Source organism: Emys orbicularis, chromosome 5 (assembly GCF_028017835.1).
Source record: "Emys orbicularis isolate rEmyOrb1 chromosome 5, rEmyOrb1.hap1, whole genome shotgun sequence".
NCBI lineage: Eukaryota > Metazoa > Chordata > Testudines > Emydidae > Emys > Emys orbicularis.
The window spans coordinates 87,944,187-87,967,077 of record NC_088687.1 but is presented as its reverse complement, the minus strand read 5'-3'; the positions used below and the strand labels follow the sequence as shown (position 1 = coordinate 87,967,077).

At 42.9% G+C, this 22,891-nt stretch overlaps 1 protein-coding gene across 3 annotated transcripts in view; it reads right to left on the bottom strand.

Moving 5' to 3' along the window:
• Positions 1-22,891, bottom strand: part of MTUS1 (microtubule associated scaffold protein 1) — a 151,542-nt gene that overhangs the window by 81,939 nt on the left and 46,712 nt on the right. The window contains exon 4 of one of the 3 annotated variants that reach the window (XM_065405101.1): positions 6,761-6,788. The exons of 1 other annotated variant lie outside the window; for it this stretch is intronic. In XM_065405101.1, coding sequence (XP_065261173.1) covers positions 6,761-6,788 — 28 coding nt within the window. Of the gene's footprint in view, positions 1-6,760; positions 6,789-22,468; positions 22,590-22,891 lie in introns of those variants that run through there. One more of the 3 variants, XM_065405102.1, reaches the window with a different exon arrangement.

The following is a 22,891-nucleotide window of genomic DNA, read 5'->3' as shown; positions in this document are numbered from 1 at the left end:
CTGTACATAACTAAGGGATTTCAATCTCTGTGGCTATTCATCTGGCAGCACTAAATTAAGAAGTTTAAGGAACTTAATCTTCATGATGGCGAGATTATGCCCCACATGAAAAGCAACCTCAAGTCTGAAGCTCATTCAGTTTCAGTTTTTGGAACTACAGTAACTCCTCACTTAACGTTGTAGTGATGTTCCTGAAAAATGCGACTTTAAGCGAAACGATGTTAAGCAAATCCAATTTCCCCATAAGAATTAATGTAAATGAGGGGGTTAGGTTCCAGGGAAATTTTTTTCACCAGACAAAAGACTATATATACAGAGAGAGAGAGAGAGAGAGAGAGAGAGAGAGAGAGAGAGAGAGACACACACACACACACACACACTAAGTTTTAAACAAACAATTTAATACTGGTACACAGTGATGATGATTGTGAAGCTTGGTTGAGGTGGAGGAGTCAGAGTGTGGGATATTTCCCTTACTGCTAAATGATGAACTAGCAATTGGCTGAGCCCTCAAGGGTTAACTCTCTCACTCTACAATGCAACAGAAATGGAAGGAGATATGCGCATTTCCCCTTTAAATGCACTGCCTTGTTAATTAGACCAGCTTGCTGAGACTACAGCTGCTGCAAGCTCCCTCCGTCCTGAGTCCTGGTGTGTCACCCCTGCTCTATGGAAGATGGGGTAAGCGGGGTCCAGGAGCAGAGGGGAGGGGGACGCCCTGATATTAGCCCCCCTCTTCCCCCCCCCCCCCCCGCACAACAAGCAGGAGTCTCGGGGAGCAGCTCCAAGGCAGAGGGCAGGAGCAGCACAGAGCAGTGGGGGAAGGGACAGCTGCAATTCCTGCTGGGCAGCTGCTGCACAGGGAACTTAGGGGAGCGGGGAGCTGATAGGGGGGCTGCTGGTCCACCCTGGTTCCCAAGCCCCCACCAGCTAGCTGCAACGGGCTGCTCTTCCTACAAGCAGTAGACAAAGCAGGCAGCTGCCAAACGACGTTAGAAGGGAGCATTACACAACTTTAAACGAGCATGTTCCCTCACTGATCAGCAACGTAACAATGAAACAACGTTAACCGGGACGACTTTAAGTGAGGAGTTACTGTATCATACTTTTGCCTTCAGTACCCATCTTGTAAAAGTTCTATAAATGTCCAAACAGAAGGAAAGATATGACACAGCTTTGATGCCAACATAGAAATACCCCTCATATGCATATCTTAAATACTGTGGTGCCTTTTTTATTTGAGCCCCATAAAGAGTGCTCTTGGTAGTACTTACATTAACACTGTATTTGTCTTTCAGAGGAATTCAGGCTACAAAGAAGTTGCCTAGCAATTTAGGTTTGTGGGGCTTCCCTCCCCCCCTTTTTCTTTTAAACATATCCCCCCTCTTGTGTAGTTTCAGTGTCTGGAAGCATTTACACAGTGGAAGTTAAATTTCTCTCTCAGTAAAATTATATCAGAGTAAAATGTTAAAACGTGTGCGCACATTTAGCATTCCAAAAGTAAATATTTAATTTGAAGTGCAGTCTTTCAGTTGGGGACTTAAAATTTAAGTCATCGGTCTCAAATTTCATTCCTCATTGACTGCTTAGGGATACAAACACACAGTATCTTTCAGACAGATGTATCATTTGTCTGAAGAAGAAGAAACAAAAAAAAAACCCCAACACCACATAATTGAATGAGCTTCCATAAATGTACTTTAAGAAGTACTTTAGAGCATGCCTCCAGGTTATCATATTAATTTCTGGTCAACAGAACAAGATTACATTTTTCTTCTGCACACCCTATCTTAATAGCACCACTTCTGTTGCTGCTGGCTAGAAAGTCAACTAAGTGAACTCAGTCAGTCTTCAACGCTGGCCTAATGAGAGTATGTGGGGGGGAGAAGGAAAATGTTAGTATTTAATACAGATTTACAGAAAATGTGGTCTCAAAAGCCAGGTGCCAGTTCTAAAAGGGGGCAATTAAGTTCTCCTTTTAAAAAAAAAAAAAAAAAAAAAAAAAGCAGTACACAAACTATTACTGATATCCACCATTTTGTAGCTATGAGAAAAAGAATTATTTCTGTATTTCTTGTTATAATACACCAGAAGTATTCTCCAGGTTACAAACTAACAAGCACTTCTCTCTGGGGATGTCTTCAGAACGTTCCATGACCATTATTTTTAATTACTCTCTGCTGAATGTGGTCTAATAGTGACACAATAGAGCCCTCTGAAATGTCTTGCAAAGTTGATACAGCACAGCACCCTGTATATTATACAGCCATGGGAGATGCATCCTTTTTCCCTTCCTACATGCACACGCTACTTTCAACATTTGTCCTTACTCCTGGGGGAATTCTGTGCCACTGTGCTCACACAAAATTCATGTCCCCTGCAGATTTTTTTTCTCCACAGAAAATACATTCTGCTGGAGAGGCGCTGCAGTTATGCATTTTACCCACCAGGAGAGGCTATGACACCAGAACTGAGGCATCTGGCTCACCAGATATAGCAGTCAGCAGCCAATATGGAGGATGAGAGGCTGTGTTCCTCACAGCTTCCTGCCCACAGGGCCAGGTGAGGAGGCATGAGGCTATTGGGGGAGGGAGGGGGAGAAGAGGACAGAGCGGGGCTGCTGGGGTCAAAGTGGACTGGGATTCAGAAGAGCTAGTGAGTGGGACAGACTGTGGCAGGGCTGAAGGGGAGTGGGGGTGCAGGGCCACATCAAGGCAGGAGTGCTGAGTGGAGGTGCAGGGACACGTGGGAATGGGGGCGGGGTTCAGGGACACACATGGACAGGGCAGATGTGCCTGACTGAATTGGAGAGGCTAGGGGTCAGCCAGGGTCTGAATAGGGGAAGTTCCCCAACTCCCTAACAATCCCTCCCTGCCCTCCCAACACACCCCCACCCAGTTCCATAATTTTCCCACCCACACCCAACAACCCCTCCAGGTTCACACCCAGGCTCCTTCCCAACAATTACTTCCCTCTCCCTGAGCGCCTCCATTACCCCAACTCCCCCAAGCCTTTGCATTGCTTCTGAAGGGCGCAGGAAATACATTTCTGTATTGTACTTTAAATGGATTATTACTCAAAGTTCTGTATTAATATACCTAGTAAAGAATCTATGGCAAAACACATTTCCTGAATCTTTTATGTCTGTATTGTTAGACATACTTGTTGACAGGTATTTTGAAATAAATTACAAAAATGATTGAAACTGGTGTGATTATATTGTGTTATTTTGACAAATAAAATATGCAGAATTGTACAGCATTTTAAAATAGTGAGAGAAGAATTTTAAATGTTTTGGCCCAAAATTTTTGGTGCAGAATACCCCCAGGACTATCTCCTTCAGTTTTCAGCTCCAGTCAGCAGAGTTTTCACTAGCCTCCAGTGTCTGGGGACTACTCTCCTGAACACCCTCTCCCACTTCCAGCTCAGTCTTCTCCCCTATCTCTTCCAACTCCCTGTTTGACCAGAGTGATCCCTAAATGCACACACTGCCAGAAAGAGCTGTGGAATACAAGAAGGAAAATGGTCAAAGGATGCTGGGGAGCGTGAACTAGGCCAAACTAGTTTCAGCAACAGCAGATAGGAGGAAAAGGGAAGAAATTTGTGCTGCTTGAGCCTCATTAAATCTTCCTCTCCACCCCATCCCTCCATAAAGTGCTCCAGGGGAGCAACTTTGACTCCCTAAACTCATGTAATTATCTGACTGCTGTTTTCTATGACATGCACCAACACCACTATGATACCTATTCATGAACAGTTACTATTACTCTGAAGTTTGTCTAGGTGCTCATATGCTTCCTCCCCCACCCCCACAAATATCTCACTGCCTCCCAAGTATTTAAAAATTAAATACCAAAAAATTGCATTTACTTTATTTCAATAACTATTAAATATCCATATTCAGAAGGGACAAGCCTATCCTTTACTCTATTTTGTGATTCTAAGAAGGATTAGTGTCTGTAAACAAGTTATGACTACTTGTGCCACTACTATACATGAAATGAGATGTACAGCTATTCACGGACTATGTTTCAGATACTGAAATCTGAAGTTTCCTTGCTGTAGTTAGCCTCATGCAACAGTAGTATCAAACACATGAAAACTATTATTCTTGTACTCAGTTGAATAACCTGGTCCTCTTTTGTTAATCAAGGTGTGTGGCTCATAAACTTTGATAATACACCTCTACCCAGATATAACGCGACCCGATAGAACACAAATTCGGATATAACGCGGTAAAGCAGCGCTCCGAGGGGGGGGGGGGGGCTGCACACTCCCTTGGATTAAAGCAAGTTCCATATAACGCGGTTTCACCTATAATGCAGTAAGATTTTTTGGCTCCCAAGGACAGCGTTATATCGAGGTAGAGGTGTAGTAATTCTTGTTCCAGAGGGAGAAAGCCACAGATTTGTACTTTGTAAACCATGAGTGTGTGCTTACACTTAAGAAAAGCAGACAAAGTCTTCTAGACTACCTTGTTGATCAATGAAGCAGTGTAGCTTGTGATTGGCATTGCATCTAGGACTAGAACAACATTATTTTAATTTTAAATATTTGAATTGATTTAATCTAAAATTAACTTGCTCTTCTTCCAATAGACTAGATCAGGGTGAGCAAACTACAGCCCGGGGCCACATTCAGCCCTCCAGACATTTTAATACGGCCCTCAAGCTCCTGCCAGGAAGTGGGGTCCCGGGCCTGCGCCACTCTGACGCTCCAGCTGGGAAGCGGGGTTGGGGTCTTGCCCCACTCCGCATGGCTCCCAGAAGCAGTGGCATGTCCCCCCTACAGCTCCTACGCATAGGGACAGCCAGGGGGCTCCACAAGCTGCCCCTGTCCCAAGCGCCGCCCCCGCAGGTCTAATTGGCCAGGAACCACAGCCAATGGGAGCTGCAGGGGTGGCGCTTGCAGACAGGGCAGCGTGCAGAGCTGCCTGGCTGCACCTCCTGGTAGGAACCAGAGGGGGGACATGCCGCTGTTTCTGGGAGCTACTTGAGGTAAGCGCCACCCAGAGCCTTTACCCCTGACCCTCTCCCGTGCCCCAACCCCCTGCCCCAGCCCTGATCCCCCTCCTGCCCTCCAAACCCCTCAGTCCCAGCCTGGAGCACCCTCCTGAACCCTAAACCCCTCATCCCCAGCCCAGAGCCCGCACCCCCAGCTGGAGCCCTCTCGCAACCCAACCCCCCAATTCTGTGAGCATTCATGGCCCGCCATACAATTTCCATACCCATATGTGGCCCTTGGGCCAAAAAGTTTGCCCACCCCTGGACTAGACAGTTTTTTAAAATGGTTTTCTGATATTGGCACTAAATCAAACGGGGGAGGGGAGGAAAGGTGCACTTGAGATGCCTGCATGCTTAAAGACAAGGTGAAGGAAGACAAAGTTACCTAATAAGTGTGACAATCACAACTCCTGTGTTTTTCTACTTAAAGTCTTACATAAAAACTTAACTAAGATTTTTCACCAAATTTAGATTAGAGACCTTTTACTACAGAATTTCACTAAACAGTATGTCAATTCAGATGCTCCAGTTTTCCTATTTCCTCCCTAACTGAAATGAGATCTTCCCATTTCCCCAGATTTTACTTTCATAAAAATAATTCAGAGGGTGTTCACACAAGTACTTTCTGAACACTTTATTATGACATTTATATCAGAAATAGCATGTGATAATGGACAACTGGCCATAGAAGACTGAAAAGGAGTTAAAAAATAAGGCATCTGTTGTAAAGCAGGATGGAAGATTATTCACAAGCTTAGAGACTCCTGTACTACCAGTGTCAGATGTCACTTGACAAGATGCTGCTACCAATGGAAGATTTATAAATAGCTATGGTAATTAAACACCTCGCACAGATACAAACCAGGTTATTTAAGGTGAATTATTTCTTGCTTTGTGAATATTCATATTGCTAATTTGAGCAGGAAGCTTAAGCTTTTTAGATTTAAAAATACCTTGTACTGTTCTGTATTTCATTAGGGCCACATGCTGTCCATGCAGGGTTCCCAAACACCAGAAGTAATGCATTCATGCTGTGCTGGGGCAGAAATTGTGGAGCTCATGAAAGGGTTGCAGACATTGCCATAAAGTGAAGTCTAGCAAAAGGAAGGTGCATGCTGGGACCCATGTTGCCAAGGCAACTGCACAGATCCATTGTCCATTTCCCTTCACAAAGCAAGGTTTGGTTTGCAGAACCAAAACAACACAGTTGTAGGATCTTGACAGGGAAATTCTTCCTACAACACAGTAGCCCACCCTAAACCAAACTTGACTCTTCTAGTGACAGAAGGAAGGAGGAGAATTTGGGCCTGTGTCTTCAGGGTCATCATCTGTACCACAAACCTAAAATGTAAAGCTCTCTTTAAAAAGCATTTCCCTAATATACTTATGTGAAACTGTGTCAAAAGCCTCACTAAAAATCAAGATGTATCCCATCTCCTGCTCCCCTCCCCACCACCATCATCCACTAGGCCTGTCTGACCCTAACAGCACCCCAAGGCCAGAGGGCATGTGGCTTCCTAGTATCTAGCCATGAGTTTCAGCTGGCTTAAGAGTATCTCAGTTCATTGGTGTAATGTAATATATCACTGGAAAAAATGACACTGGTTATTAATATTGTAAAATGTATGTATTAATACTATATATGGAGTTATGGATGTTCTCTGATATGTTTTAAAGTCTGTATTCAAACCACTTAGAAACAGGTCTCTGCAGGTCCTGAATACAAATCAAGTAGGGTTGACCAGTGACAGTGGCACTGCAATTTACACATGCAGTAAACAGAACCTTCAGAGCTTACAAATTACTTGGGAAGTCAGCATGTTTAGATCACAAGTGACTATACATTTATCTGACAAACTTGGGCAACAGGCAGACACAATGAAGACATGTTTACATGCAAGGTAAACAAAGCCATCAGGAGAGCAAGTGAGGAAAAGATGACCACAATCTCAATGGGGGGTGGAAACGGTGTCCCCAAGAAGCTTTCCTTCCTCTTGAAGCAAGGTCAATGAATGATGATATGCTTTTTCGACAGTTGACTTGACTATAAGGGAGTGGTGGTGAACCCCTAAGTTATCCATCATTTGGGGGACTAAAGAGGCCAGAGCTCCTGCAACTGCAGAAAGAGTGGTCCTTCAACCAAAGGGGTTGAAGTGTCTGGAAATCAATTATAGGTGAGAAACTTGCTTAGGGAAAAGACAGTAACTGGCTGAAATTAGGTTTTAGTCTTATAAGTGTATTGTTATTTTTGTCTGTTTGTAAATCTAACCTTGATCCCTTTTATTTGGCATCACTTAACCTATTACTTCTGTTTAATAAACTTGTTTTACTTTTTAACTATAAACCAACCCAGTACTTTGATTAAATTAGAGTGTTTGTGAATTCCAGTAAGGTGGTAAGAGGCTGACGTACTGTTTCTTTAAAGGGAACAGCAAACTTAGTAACTTATCTTAGTGTACCAGGAAAGGGCTTTGGGGAAATTCAGGACTGGGGGTGTGTTTGGGGTCACTCCTGCATCATGTAATGGGTGAGAGACTACAGTGGGGCTCTCTGTGTTGTAGGTAGGTGCTGAACCAGGGCTGCACAAAACAGACACACACAGGGGACTGCACATTTGAGGCATTTAAAGCACTCAAGGTTACATGGCAAATGATAACAACCCCTTACTGGTCTGGATTGCACCCCAGAATGTGACAGCCAGTAGCTTTGTCAGAGGAAATGAGGTAGATTTGGCATGGTTTGTTCTTGACAAATCCATGCTGGCTATTCCTTATAACCTTCTTATCCCCCAGGCACTTACAAATTGGTTGCTTAATAATTTGTTCCAGTATCTTTCCATTTACCAAAGTTGGGCTGAGTGGTTCATAGTTCCTCAGGTCCCTATTGTTTGCCCTTCTCCCAGTCTTCTGGGACCTCACCTGTCATCCAGGAGTTCTCCAAGATAATTGCTAATGGTTCCAAAATTGCTTCAGCTAGTTCCCTAAATCCCATAGGATGATTTCATCAAGCCCTGCCAATTTGAAAACCTCTAACTTATCATAAATAGTCTTTAACCTGGTACTTCCCTGTTGTGGCTTGCATTCTTGCTGCCTTATTAATATTAATCGCCTTGAATATCTGGTCATCTTTTTAGTGAAGACTGAAGCAAAACTGGCATTAAACACCTCAACTTTCTTGAGGCTCTCATTCACTATTAGCTCTCCTTTTCCACCAGGACCTACACTTTCCTAAGGCCAGGTCTACACTACCGCGGTAGTTCGACAGCTGGCAATCGAACTTCTGTGTTCGATTTATCGCGTCTGGTCTGGACGCGCTAAATCGATCCCGGAAGCGCTCGCCGTCGACTGCGGTACTCCAGCTCGGCGAGAGGAGTACCGCGGAGTCGACGGGGAGCCTGCCTGCCGCGTGTGGACCGCGTCTGAACCGCGGTAAGTTCGAACTAAGGTATGTCGACTTCAGCTACGTTATTCACGTAGCTGAAGTTGCGTACCTTAGTTCGAATTTGGGGGTTAGTGTAGACCAGGCCTTAGTCTCTCTCTTGCTCTTAGTGTATTTTAAAAACCTTTTCTTATTGCCTTTTATATCCCATGCTAGGTGCAACTCATTTTGTGCCTTAGCCTTTCTGATTTTGTTTCTACATTCTTGTACTATTTTATATGCCTCCTTAACTTGTCTATATTTTCACTTTTTCTATTTTTAGGTTATTAATGAGCTCCTGACGGAGCCCTATGGGCCTCTTACTAGTCTTCTCTTTTTCCTTTGCATTGGAATAGTTTTCAATTGTCTCCTTGAAAAACTGCCAGCTCTTCTGAACTCCTCTCCCAAACCCAAGATTTAATTCCCATGGGACCCTACCAGTTCTGAGTTTGTTCAAGTCTGCTTTTTTTGAAGTCCATTGTTCTGCTGCTGCTTTCACTTCTTCCTTTCCTTAGAATCATGAAATAATAGATTTCATGATTCTAAGGTCATTTTCACCCAAACTGCCTTCTGTCTTCAGATTCACTACTAAGTCCTCCTTGTTGGTCAGAATCAAGTCTAAAATGGCTGTCCCCCAGTTACTTCCTCCATTTTCTGAAACAAAAATTGCCCCCAACAAAATTGCCCAGATTCCGAGAACTTACTTTTGTTTTCCTTAATAAAAAATTTCCAGTAAGTTTATTAGCAAAAACAGATTAAAGTAGAAGTGAGTAAAAATATTGGAAACAAATGGTAACCAAAACATGCTTTCTTGAGACCGTACTTATATGGCGGCATTTCCCTCATCTCCTACAAGACAGCTTACTCCTACGTTTTTTCCCCAGCATTTTCAACCAGTTTGGTTGACCCCTTCTCATAAAATCAAGCCAACTGGCTGCTTTTCCCTCACAGATTGAAGGAATACCTGAGGGTTCATCTGTACTCCAGAGATAGTTTCAAAAGTACATCATCTTACCGTGAACAGGATAACTCCTGCTATTTGTATTTTTTCCCTCCAACACCTGTAATCTATTGATTAGCATTTTACTCAGACTGTAAACGGGTTTTTATCATGAATGATACAATACTTCATTTACATGTGACCAGCCCGAGTGAGAAGCATTTCTTCCCCACACCTAGCAGGAGAATGTGGTTTACCTTTTGGTGATCTGTCTTAAGTCAGACCTAGAGAAGGTAATTTTTAGTAAAAATGATTACTAACCTTTCCGTAACTGTTGTTCGACATGTGTTGCACATGGCCATTTCACTGTAGGTGTGTGCATGCATTCCAGTGTGCATTTGTCAGAGTTTTTCCCTTAGCGGTACCTGTCAGGGTGGAACAAGTGCCCTCTATTGCCTTGCACACTGTGCTCAGACATGAAGGGCAGAGCTGCCCCCTACCCTCTTCAGTTCCTTCCTACCGAAAGGCTGATTAGAGGGAAAAGAGGGTGGGTTGTAGAATTGACACATGCAACACATCTCGAAAAACAGTTACAAAAAAGGTTAGTAACAGTTTGAGTGATTGCTCATGTCCATTCCACTGTAAGTGACTCTCAAGCAGTCCCAACTGGAGATGAGTTCGGAGTCTATTTAAACAGGGAGTGGAGGACCATTTGTCCAAATTTAGAATCATCTCTAGATTGCCACTCACTATGCTAGGTCTCAAACATGTGAAGTGATGACCAGGTTGCCACTTTGCAAGTGTCTAACAGGGGAACTTTAGCCAGAAAGGTTGCTTGGGACCTAGTCGAATGACCCAACACTCTATTCAGTGGCATCATATTAACCAAATGGTAACATAGGTGAATACAACTGGATATCCAAGATGATATCCTCTGAGTGGTAACAGGACTGCTCTTCATTCTGTCCACAAAAGCAATGTACAATTGAGTCGAAGACCTGAAAGTTTCAGTCTGTTCCAGATAAAACGCTAAAGCTCTTCTAACTTCCAGAGAGTGCAGTCTCTCTTTAGCCTTATTACCATGAGACTTTGGGAAGAAGATGGTTTGGTTAATATGAAAAAAATGGAAACCACCTTCATAAGAAACCTTGGGTGAGAATGAAGGTAGACTTTGTCCCCAAAAACTGTATATGGAGGATCTGGTACTAGGGTCTTCAACTCCCCCACTTTGCTGAATGATGTAATGGCTACTAAAAATGGTATTTTCATCAAAAGGTGCAACAGAGAACAGGCTGCTAGAGTTTCAAGGTGGGGGGGGGGGTCCCCACCAGGTTTGCTAAGACTAGATTCAGGCTCCATGGGGGAAATATAGGGATATGTACCTATGGAAATAGCCTGTCCAAGCTCTTTAAAAATCTCAGATACTGAGTTGGAAAAATAGAACGGTTATCAGTAGGTAGATGGAATGCCAATATAGCCACTAGGTGTACTCTGATCAAACTAATCTCCAATCCTTGGTGTTTCAGGGACAGAAGGCAGTCCAGCACATGCTAAACAGAAACGAGGATGAGGAAACCCCTTTCAATCTGGACCAGATGGAAAACCTCTGGTATTTAACTAGGTAAGGAGCACATCCTGAACTTCTCTAAAGCAGGACTCTTCTGCTGATGCTAACCATGAATCCTCCAGTCTGTTAGATGAAGGGAGGAGGATGTGGTTGAGTGTCTATGAAATCAAGTCTGTGTGAAGCAGGAGTGACAGTGGATTGATAGATAAGTGTAAGAGGTCTGAAAACTAGTAGTTGAAGGGCCATGCCAGGGCAAACAGCATAAGATGAGCCTGTCTTTCTTGACCTTGCACAGAACTCAGGCAGAAGAGGGACAGGGAAAGTGTACAGGAAATGCTCTGACAACAACAGCAGGAAAGCCTCCATCAATGAACTCAGGCTGTGGCCCGCTCAGAAGCAAAACTGTTGACATTTTCTGTTGTCTTTTGTTGCAAACAGATCCACTTGAGTTCTCCAGCATTGGAAAATGGACCTTGCTATGTCTGGGTGAAGGGACCACTTGTGAGGATTGATAAATAGCCTAGTGAGTCAATCTGCCACCACAGTCTAAGCTCCTGGGAAGTGGGCCACTTTCAAAAGTGATGCAGAAGTTCCAAAGCATAATTGCTTCCTGAAAGAGCAGTGAAGCTTGGGCATCCCTCCATTTGTTTACATAAAATATGTCTGTTGTATTGTCAGTCAGCACCAACATGCCTCTTCCCTTGATGTGAGGAAGGAACACCATGCAAGTTAACAGGATAACTCACAATTCCCTGATATCTGTGTAGACTGAGATCTTGGGGAGATCAGAGACCTTGGGCCTGCGGGGGCCCAAATGAGCCCCTCAAGCCAGGTCCGAGGCATCAGTGACTAATGTAAGGGACTGTCGAGGTGGGGTAAAGACATTGGCTGAATCCATCCACCAATCTAGGAGGAATAAGATCTGTTATGGCTCATGCACGAACATATGTCTGTGTTGCCTCCTTGGAGAATATACCTCAGCCAACCAGCCTTGTAGCAGTCAAACTCAACTTGGCATATTGGACTGTATCAGTGCATGCCCAGTAAAACAGTCTAAGGCTTCTATCATGAGAAGTTAAGCTTTCAAGCCTAGAATGATAACTTTGCATTGTCTGAAGCCTCTTCAAATGGGAGCTCCTGGGCTCTGCAACCAATGAAGGACCTCATTGTGATGGTGGAGGCCATTTTGCAAGCTGCAGAATCTACTGCATCCAAACCAGCTTGCAGCACTGTTCTGGCAACCACCTTATCCTCCTTGATTGTGTCTAAAACTGTTTCGCATAATCTGGGAACTTGTCTTTGAACTTTTGAACTGTATCCCAGGGTAAAATTATAGTATCCCAGCTAAACTTGCTGGTTTGTAATATGAAGCTGTAGCCTGCCTGTGAAAATTCCTCCAAAATAAGTCCAGCATTTTGGCTTTTTTAATGGGGTTCATGCCTGGTGACCCTGTGTCACTTTCTCTCTCTCTCTCTCTCTCTCTCTCTCATTCATTGGTTGCCAACACTACAAGGGAGCTGTGAGGGGGATAATAAGAGTTCAAGCATCTCTGAGAGGGGACATAGCACCACCTCTCCACCCTTTTTGCTGTAAGTGGCAGGGAATCAGAGGTCTGCCAAAGAAGCTCGGTGGGTTCTAAAATAGCATTATTAATAAGCAGAGCTATCTTACCCCAGACCACTGATGACAAAAATGTCCACAAGACTGTTGGACTTTTCCTGGAGTTCCTCTAGGTGGATATCCAGGGTCAAAGCCAACCACTTCAACAACTTCTGATGTGGCCTGAAACCATTAGGAGATGAGAAAATAGGATCTGCCACAATTGCCTCATCAGGAGATGATGAAGAGGATGCCAATGGTACTGGTGGCTGGTCCAGTCCCTGTTCTTCTCATGTATGCTTGTGAGAATGATACTGAGCAGATTCAGTACCCATGTGGGCATAGGTGCCAACTCTGTGGGTGCTCCAGCCCTGAAGCACCCAGGGAAAAATTAGTGGGTGCTTAGCATCCACCGGCAGCCAGCTCCCCCCTGCTGATCAACTCCAACACCTCCTGCCTGCCATGGATCAGCTGTTCCATGGTATGCAGGAAGCACTGGGAGGAAGGGAGAGGAGCAGGGACGGGGCATGCTCGGAGGGGGCGGAACTGGGCAGGAAGAGTAGGGAAGAGGCAGGGCAGGGGCAGAGTGGGGACAGGAAAAGGCGGGGTGGGGCCTTGGGGGGAGGGAGGGAAGGGCCTGGGGCTGAGTGAGGGTTGAGCACCTCAGAGGAAGTTAGAAGCTGACCCCTGTGAATGTGGGGATGCTAACAGTCAGTGTTCCTGATGGGCAGGAGACAGCTGGCTAAGGTGGATGTGGAGACACTCAATTGAGGGGGAACCCTCAAGAGTTCCAAAAGGACCACTGTGACCTCAGTCCCCAGCTGTGCATAGCCCAGGGGTCCTTTCTGCAAGCACCTTGTTGATGTTGAGGCTGAAACCAAGGTGGGCAGATAGTATATTCTTGATGGAAACAACAGCTAGGTTGGGACACCCAGGAGTCCACTTCAGAGTCTGATGAAGAAGAATCCTCTTCTTTCAAACTTGGTAGGGCTTTACCTGTTGGTACCAGTGAAGTAGATTCAGACTCTGAAAAAAAGGGGAAATCATCTGTGGTTTTCTCTGTGATGGTACAGTCTTAAAATCAGTATACTAACGGCCAAAACCGCTGGACCTGCGCAGTGCAGATGTGAAGCCGATAATGTCGGTAGATGGGTGCTGGTGCGGGGGAAGACTCCTGAACTGCCCGTGATGGTGATACCAAGAGGTTCAACAACTCTCACACAGCCTCAAATGCCTCTGAAGTAGATGGTATTGAAAAAGAAGCCTGCAGGACTGGGACATGATGTGATCCCAATGATGGTATTTCAAGAGTCAGCATCAACAGGCCCATATTAGGCTCTGGAGTCAACAACCACCCCTGCTTAGAAGTATGTTCCGGTAAGTGTCCTCTTTGAGTGCACTCAGGTCTTTAGAGGAGCTTGACCTCTTCACCTCCTTTGATGACCCTGGTCTGAGTCTGATTTACAGTGCCTCCTCTTTGGTACCAATAATGCTGGAGGAGCACTACTAAGGCCTGGTCTATGCCAGGATACTACTTAAGGTGTGAAAAATACACCCCCCTCAAGCCATGCAGTTAAACGGACTTAACCTGCAGTGTAAGCAGCGCTAGGTCAACAGGAGACTTTGGTTGGGGAGGTGGAATATCTACACCAATGGGAGAACCCTGGCACCACTGCAGCATTTTAAACATTGACAAGCCCTAATTGATGCAGAGGTGATTGGCACCCAGACTGAGGTAAATTGTTCAGATGGAGCACAGAGAGCCAATTCCAGGAGGAGATATCCAAGTCAGACTGACTTTTCCTTTTTGAGCAGGGCGTAAAGCCCTTACAGATGCTACATCTGTCACTTACATGAGCCTCCCCCATATACTTAAGGCAGCTGGGGTGCGGATTGCTGATAGCATTGCTTAACGACAAGAGTGGCAGGACTCAAAACCTAGAGCATGCAGCATATCTCCTGTACCGGGTCCAGTAGCCAGTTTGGGTGCCAGAGCCACACCAACAAATTTTAAAACTACACTAACCAACTGTACAGAAACTAAAAGGGCACTATTTTCACACTAGACCACAAGACTTGCAGAAGTCCAACAGCTGGTAGGAAAGACCTGAGGAGAGGGTCGGGGCAGCTCCGCCCTTTATGCCTGCTTGCAATATGTGCTTGTGCCACTCTGATGGGTATCACCTAAAGGAACAACCTCTGACAAGTCTGCACGCAAACCGACAGTGGAATGGACATGTGGCATCACTCAAAGAATATACAGACTCACACCCCTGCTCACATGTTTTCCATACACACATCTTGCAATGATTACGACCACTGGTGTGACATAGGCTTTCACTGGAGACCATTCTTTTGGTGAACCCAGGGGATCCCTGCACCCCTACATTCTCCTTTGCCCTCGGGCAGTTGGCATCAAGAGGTCCTGGGGTCACAATTTAAGTTAGCCTGATAGTGCTAATGTCACCAAATGTGACAATTCTCTGCATTTGCTTTCATGAATATTTCAAATATGTTTTCTCTTCCATCTAACTATGCACCATCCAGGTCTGATCGAAGTAGAATCTAGATCTGCAGGTCAATCTAACAGACCAACCACCATAAGCGCCAACTTTTCCCGGCACCAGTGGATGCTCGACCCACCCCTCACTCCCGGCCCCGCCCCAACTCCACCCTGCTGTGCCCCCTCTCGCCCCACCCCACTCCCCATTCCAACCCCTTCCCCAAAGTCCCTGCCCCAACTCCACCTCCTCCCTGCCCCTATTGGACTCCTTCTCCAAATCCCTGCCCCGGCCTCTTTCCCGAACGCACCACGTTCCCCTTCCTCCCAGCACTTGCCACCACGAAATAGCTGTTTTGCAGCAGCAAGTGCTAGGAGCTAGGGGGAGAAGCAGGGACGCCGCGCGCTCAGGGGAAGAGGCGGAGGTGAGCTGGGGCGGGGGAGCAGGGTAGGGAGCTTGGCTGCCGGTGGGTGCAGAGCACCCACCAATTTTCCCCCCTGGGTTCTCCAGCCCCGGAGCACCCATGGAATTTGCGCCTATGCCGGCCACTCCATCCATCTAATCAATCATGCTGCAGTGTCAGCAGTATCTCCTCTAGTAGCCTTATACACACTGAATTGAAAAGACATAGCACAGAACCCCGTATAACCACACCTGAAAGACCAGTGCCCTCAGAACAGTTTAACAGTTGATCCAATATGACTGTTTCACAACAGAGAAATGAATAGAACTAATGAAATAAGATTGCTTCCATCTCAGCTATGGGTAACAAGTATGAACAAAACTTCTGTCATCTATCAAAGGCAACTGGACTAAATCAGAATGGACATCTGTCTTCTGTGAACCACTAATTGGAAATCAGCCAGGTTGATTACACCAGTCTCCAAAGCATAAGCCATATTGATTTTCTTTACCTCTTCCAAAAGAGTCCAACTTGCAAATCTGTTGCCTTGCCACAGTCTTTTTAGGTCACCTTACCCCAAAGTGGCAGCTATACAGCATGGTATTTGGTGAAGGTCCATGTGAAGACATTTTGAGCTTTGGCACCTTGTCTACCCATAGAGGCATTAAAAGGTAGACTATAAGACCAATACCCTCCCCGCCCCCCACTTGATGTTCTTCAGTGATGAGGGGTAGGTGTTCTTTTGCAGGTTGTGAATTAAAACCTCTGTACCCAATGAATGACACTGGTCTACAACACCAGTGATTCTTGCACTTATCATGTGACATGGACCTGTAACGAAAGTAATGGCTCATATGGTCCCATTCCATCCAGTAACAGCCCCAAAGTACTACAAGTGGAGAAGACACTATGCATCAAGATTTTGACTGATTAAAGTCAAGTTAATCTACTTCAGTCAACAAGTAACTTGACAACTCTCTTCCTCTACCAGTATTACATGTTTCAAAATGCAAGGCTTGTGTGCCTACAAAGTTCAAATTGCTAACAGTACTACAAAACAATGAACCAATTCATCATGGTCTTCAAATCAAGCTACAAGTACCCCAACTATCATGGTCCAGCACTGAAGCTAAAGGGCATCACTTTCCTCAAAGAATTGTTTCTTTGTGCTGTAGAAAGTTAAAATTAAAACGAGCAGGTTGGTAATAGAAATGTTTTGTTTTCCTAATACCACAAGTCATCTGCCCTTTGATACCAGGCTCACTTGTACGGATTTCACCACTGGCATGACGAAGGCTTGAATTTGAAAATTTTAAAAGCCTTTATTTAAAAGCCATTAAGATTGCTAAGTGGTATGGTTACCTCTCTGTTACAAAACCCAAACGCTAGAAAGCAAGGAAACTTAGAGTTATATAATAAATCTTATGCTGCTTAAACACATATATATTGTTCGTATCAAGGAAACAAAATGCATTTTGGTGCACACAATAACCCTAATCAGAATCCCCAGCTTAATGGAGCTTTCTGTATTTTTTTTTTCCTGATTTTAGCACCCAAGTTACTCTTTTAGGAAGTAGAGTGCAAAATATCAGTTTTATTAATTTTTTACTTTGATGTCAAAGAAGGCTTCAGGTGCACTTCATAGATAATTAAAAATACAACACAACTAAGAGCCACAGTAACAAACCAACCATGTGCCACATACAAAAAGGGGCCACATATTTAAGTTTCCCCATTTCTGCTCTCAAAAAACCCCACTTCTTCCTCCCCGGACATAAAAACCCCACAGCCTCAGCTAAACAACCAACTATGCAGGGCTGTCCAAGGTGTGTCATTATCCTATACATAATTACAATCTTTACAAAACGCATTTTGAGATTATGGGTGAATATTTGTTGAGAGTCATAATTAAGGTTCTTGTGATAAGAAAAAATGAATTTTTGTACTTTTATTTACACAGTAAATCATACTTGAATAAGAACTACTGCCTTGCTTTAGTGGCTATTTTCTTTTAAATATTTCATGTTTCCTTATGCAGATAAATAAAACATTTTTAAATTTGGCACATCACCATATTGCCAAGTTAAAGGTCTGAGTGCTGCTGATAATTAATTGTGGCTCCTGTGGATCTTCATCTCATTCAAGGCACACTGGAGAAGGGCACATTACGTCTGAAGTTAAGTTAGCCAGATGTATGACAGCTTTGCTTTATTCCAATATTGGTGAAGTACTAAAAATCATGACCCATTAAGTGACCGACTAGAACCCACTATCATTTGTTCCACAGCCAGCATCCAAAACTAGACCTTCCTGCTAAGCAACTGAACATCTCTCTGCTTTAGTTACCCCATCTGAAAAAATGCAGCTAACAATGCACTTAGTGCTTTTTTCTATAGCCTTCTAATCATTTTACACAGACAAGCATTATCCCCCGATTTACAACTAGTGTAACTAAGTGCAGGAATTTGAGTAGATTTATGAGAGTGTCAAATGGTCTATATAATCCTTTGGCAGGTTAAAATCTTCCTCGGTGACGTCATCTTCAACAGACCTGGGCACATTCTCCCACTGCCAAAATGGGAGCGGCACTCAAAGTGGGCAGGAAAAGCATGAAGAGTAATTTGGCAAATCCTGGAGTTTCCTTTCAGTTTTGAGAAGTTCAAGGGGAAACTCAGTACTTCAACTTATGGGGGAGAAGAGAGAAACAAAAGTCAGCCTTAAAATGGGAAGGTGCTTAAGTATTACGGAAGTCAGCTCCTCCCCATAAAAAGCCACAGCTGTCAATGGAAGTGGTCATGAACTTATAACTCCAACCACTTGAGGATAAATCTATAGGTGACAGCTAATGGAGATCTTCCTTTAGCTCATGTTCTTTTAGCTGAAACCAACCAATTAAGGACAATATATTTAGATGTAGAGCCCAATTTGAGGCTCATTGAAGTCTGTGGCCAAATACGTCCATTGACTTAAATAGGAATAAGCTTGGGTCCAAAACTCTCCACTACAAAGAACTTCCCTTTACTACAACCTATTCTCTTCAAATTATGCCAGTGCATGAGATGGGACTATATTGAAAGTCTGAGGGGGTAGTTTACAAGCTGCTGGAGCTAGTAGGAGACAGTAGACAAAAGCAAAAGTTTCAAATAATTCTTTGAAGAGATGGAACAAAACCTGACAACGTTTTCAGAAACACACTCCTTTACTGCCATAGTAAATATGGCAATTCAGTCTAAACATGTTTAATAAGCCAAATTTACAAAAGATGGAAAATAGGGTTTATAATGAACAGCGGTTACAACCATAACTATGGGAAAGTTACTAGCTCTCCACAACACTATGCAAAGCTTTCAACTCAGTTTACCGCGATTAAACCTGAAGCTTAAATGGGGCATTCATGTCAATCATCGAATTCTTAAATAGTAAAATGAAAGATCAGGTATTTTATATGAAATAAATAACTGATTAAGTCATTTCATGTTTAGGCAGCTTGTTAGGATATCAGGTTGGGTTACCTCTAGCAGTCAGGCAGAGATTCCTCCCCTCCCCCTGCCTCCTCATGTATTCTGGGGTTTTTCTGAAGGATCAGAGATGGCCATAGCTGGAGATGGGACATTGGATAGTATGGCCCAGTGCTCTGAGCACTCTCTCAGCTGCTTGGCTGGCTGGCTCTTGTTCATATATTCAGGGTCTAACTGATCGCCCCATGTAGGGGGGAAGTGAGGAAGAAGTTTGCCCCCAGATGAGACCATTGGTAATCTTGAGGGTTTTTTCCCCTTCCTCTGCAGCATGGAGCGCAGGTCACTTGCTGATTGAGAGATACCCAATTCTCTGCCACTGCAGGGCCTCACACATTAGTCCTCCCTATTCTCTGCCTGTAGCACAGAAGTCTCCTGTGGGCTGTAATATTTTGGTCAAATTTTGATTTAGTGTGCAAGTGCTGTTGGTGGCCTGAGATACAGAGAAGATCAGACTAGATGATGGGGTGGTTCCTGCTGACCTTAAACTGACTAAGCACAGACTTAAAAGTAATTTGAAGGTATGGACGGAAGTTAAAATAGGCAGGATAAAAAACATTAAGTGTTAGTAGATAACAGCGTCAAGTTGTATTGTCCATTTTATTCAAGCATTTGGGATTGAAATTAAAGGACTGGTGGTTCTGTATGGTTGCCAAAACAGATAATCAGGACTGGCAGTTATCTGTAGTGCTGAGAAGATTTCACCATAAAAGTTATCCTGGTGCTTTTTCGTCATTACAGAATAGAATACATGATACTAGTCTTAAGAATAATTAGTATTTGTTTCCATAGGATTTTTACCCAACACAGTGCCAATAAATAGGGCTGAGTCACTCTGAAACAGATGTGTATGACAATTTGGAATCTGCTATACTAGCTTTTGAGTTCAAATAAGTATGCCATACGGATTACACTGAAGATTTTGCTCTATAGTTACTGCTAGAGTGGTATTCTGTTTTTCAATTGTTCCTTGTCTTGTGAAATGAATATTTATCATTATGTACAGGTTGCATCATTTCTGCTATATTAAACTAAATCGGTCTCTGGTAGGCTTTTGGATTTAGTTAGTTTCTTGTAGCAGTTTCAGAGGCATTTTTTATAGCGCCTTGCTACTGTATCAAATGACTTTGCAGTCGTTTGACTATTCTGTGTTTTAGTTATTTCTAAAAAGAACAGTACTATAGGAAAGTTGATTTTAAAAAAATATTCAGATTAAATGGCAATTCCAAGGTATGAGCCTTCTGGAGCTTGTGTGTTATTGTGCTTTGAAGGCACTGCTTTGTTACCCTTAATAATTTGATCAATTCCCACATCACATGGACCATAACACTTGATGAGTGGTCTTAAAAACTAGGTTGTACAAACAAATGGTATCTGCCTGATTAAAAAGGTCTTAGGTCTGTATTGATTTGTCTGCTTATTTTAGAGTTTGAGGGGGAAAGGGTTTTAGGGTTGCAATGGTCTGAAATTCTTGACATGATAGGACTGCATTGGCTGTCTTGATATGAGAAGTCATGTTTTCAGGTCAATTAATCAGCCACATACCATTTATTTCTCTCTCTCTTTTTTTTATTTTTTTTTATTTATTATTAAAGCAAGCCAAAAGCAGGATACTAAGATTTTGTTTTGTGAAGACTTGCGAGACTCAAAGTATATGAATAATAAAAGGAACTGTGTAGTTTTACCCACAATCCTTCAAAAATTATGGTACTGCAAACCACGGTAGTTTTGCTCTCAGGTATTGTATTTAAAGTAAAATCAGTTTACTGCTATTATTTTTCCCCATAAACTCTAAATTAACAGTATGTACACCTGCATTTGCACCTGTGTAAGAATATCTTGCACTACATTGCCTTACTTTAAGGGACAGCCTTGCATTTACACAGTCTAATTTATTAATATAAACACATCTAATGTAATCTATTGGATTTTCTTGTCCACAAGTAAGAATCCCAAAATTCGGGTTAAAAAAAAAAAATCAGTAAAAACAAACACCCTTTGTAAAACCCAGGAAGTTTTCAGGGAGGAAAAAAAGAAAAGAAAAGAAAAACCCACTAACAAAGGACCTTAGGTATATTTTACTATTTTAAAATATACAAATTCAAGTAACCAATAAAGAATAAGTTTAAGATTGACTGATTTCTTGCATTATTGCTAGACCTGTACTTCCGGAGACGTGTGTGAAGACACCAGATTGTAACATTCAGATAAGTGGAATAGATATGGAAATTTATCCATTAAGAGTTTTGCAACATCAAGTTACATTAAAGTTATCTTATGATTTACATTACATACATGAAAGTCTGCTTGGAGATTCTATGTTGCATTCAACCTCCTAACCCATTTTAACATTAAGTGGGAGCTGAGAGAGACAGACATTAACTTGCCAGGAGATGGACAGAGGAGGAAAGAGGCCATGATAAAATGTAAGCAGACATAGGAAATGCCAGGAGATATGAGAAAACAGTGACTAGTAGAGCTAAATGGCCTGTCAAGGAGACCTAGAGATTCCACGAGATGTTAGAAGAGATGAATGGTGGCCAAGAGAGAAAGGAGGTGCCTGGGAGGCAAAACTAGACACAGGCAGCTGCACAAACGTACATTTGGGGGGGAAAGGGGAGAGAAGATAGGTCAGACAAAGTAGGGGTGGGAGAAGATTTTTTGTTTTTTTACTTTCCCCTGGCTAATATAGACCATATATATTGCAATTGTTCCACAAAAGGAATTTCACATAAAAAAACCTCAACAGCATCCATAATCATTTATATATTGTATATTTACTAGATTAAAAACATGTGACTTGTTGCTTAGGAAAAAATTCACTGAAGACAAATCAGATTGCATTTCTTTAAGAAAATTTTAAAATATTTTTGCTACAATATATTGTAGCTAGAGTCATATGAATGAAAACATCTGTACTTCCAATCACATTGATATTAGGGCTAAAATTAAAAATGATTTTCTTTAAGCATGAAATTTACTCTCCCTACTTACAAACCATGAAATATCTAAAATATTTTTATATCTAACAGGGATATTAAGATACATTGTAGTCAGGCAAAATTACATAACCCTCAAGAAAAAGCTACACAATATGATTATGTACCCTTTTCCCGCATTTAAGGGGCAGAGAAGGGAAAATATCACAGTATGTATTTACCCATAACATAAAAATAATAAAGAGAAGCTAATGGTGACCAATTTCCAGATTCTATTTCAGGATCTGGAGAAACGTGTCAATTCCAATTTTGCATTCCATAAACAAATAGAATACATGTTTTCCAGATGAGCAGTTCAAACACACACACACACACACACACACACACACAATCCACCCACATGAGAAATCCAAGATCAAACTGTCCACTTTTATAAAGTGGGACTTGATTTCTATAAAAGCTTTAGGTTTCTATGAAAAATGAAATGTTTCATGCCCAGAATATATTTTAATTAATAGGCAGCTGCTGAGGTAAACAAGATGTCCCCCAGGAACACACTAAGTACAGGGTTTAAAAACACAAACCTGTATGAAATATAACTGTGCTTTTCCTATACCCAGAAGGAAGTCGAAGGTTTCGGAGCAGTCCCTTTGCAGTCAGTTGCACACGCATGTTGGATAAGGAAAATTTCGGGGACCATAACATGTCTTCAGAGCAATTGGAAGACAAACAAGCAAGAAACAGCCTCCATATACTGTCACAAACTATATATTTAAATTCACCACTGATTGAGGCCAAGCTATACTTGGCAAGGAAAACAAGATTAGAAAGCAAATATTCCTCATTCCTTCACTGTCATTCCATATTCACAGACAAAATAAGAACGTGAGAAAGCAGATATCCACAATGCAAATGCTGCCGGCAGCCTCTCTCCCCACCAGATGTTGCAGAAACAAAGCTTGCCCTCAGAATAAAACCTTCTTTTAGTGATTCAGAAGACCAGCAGC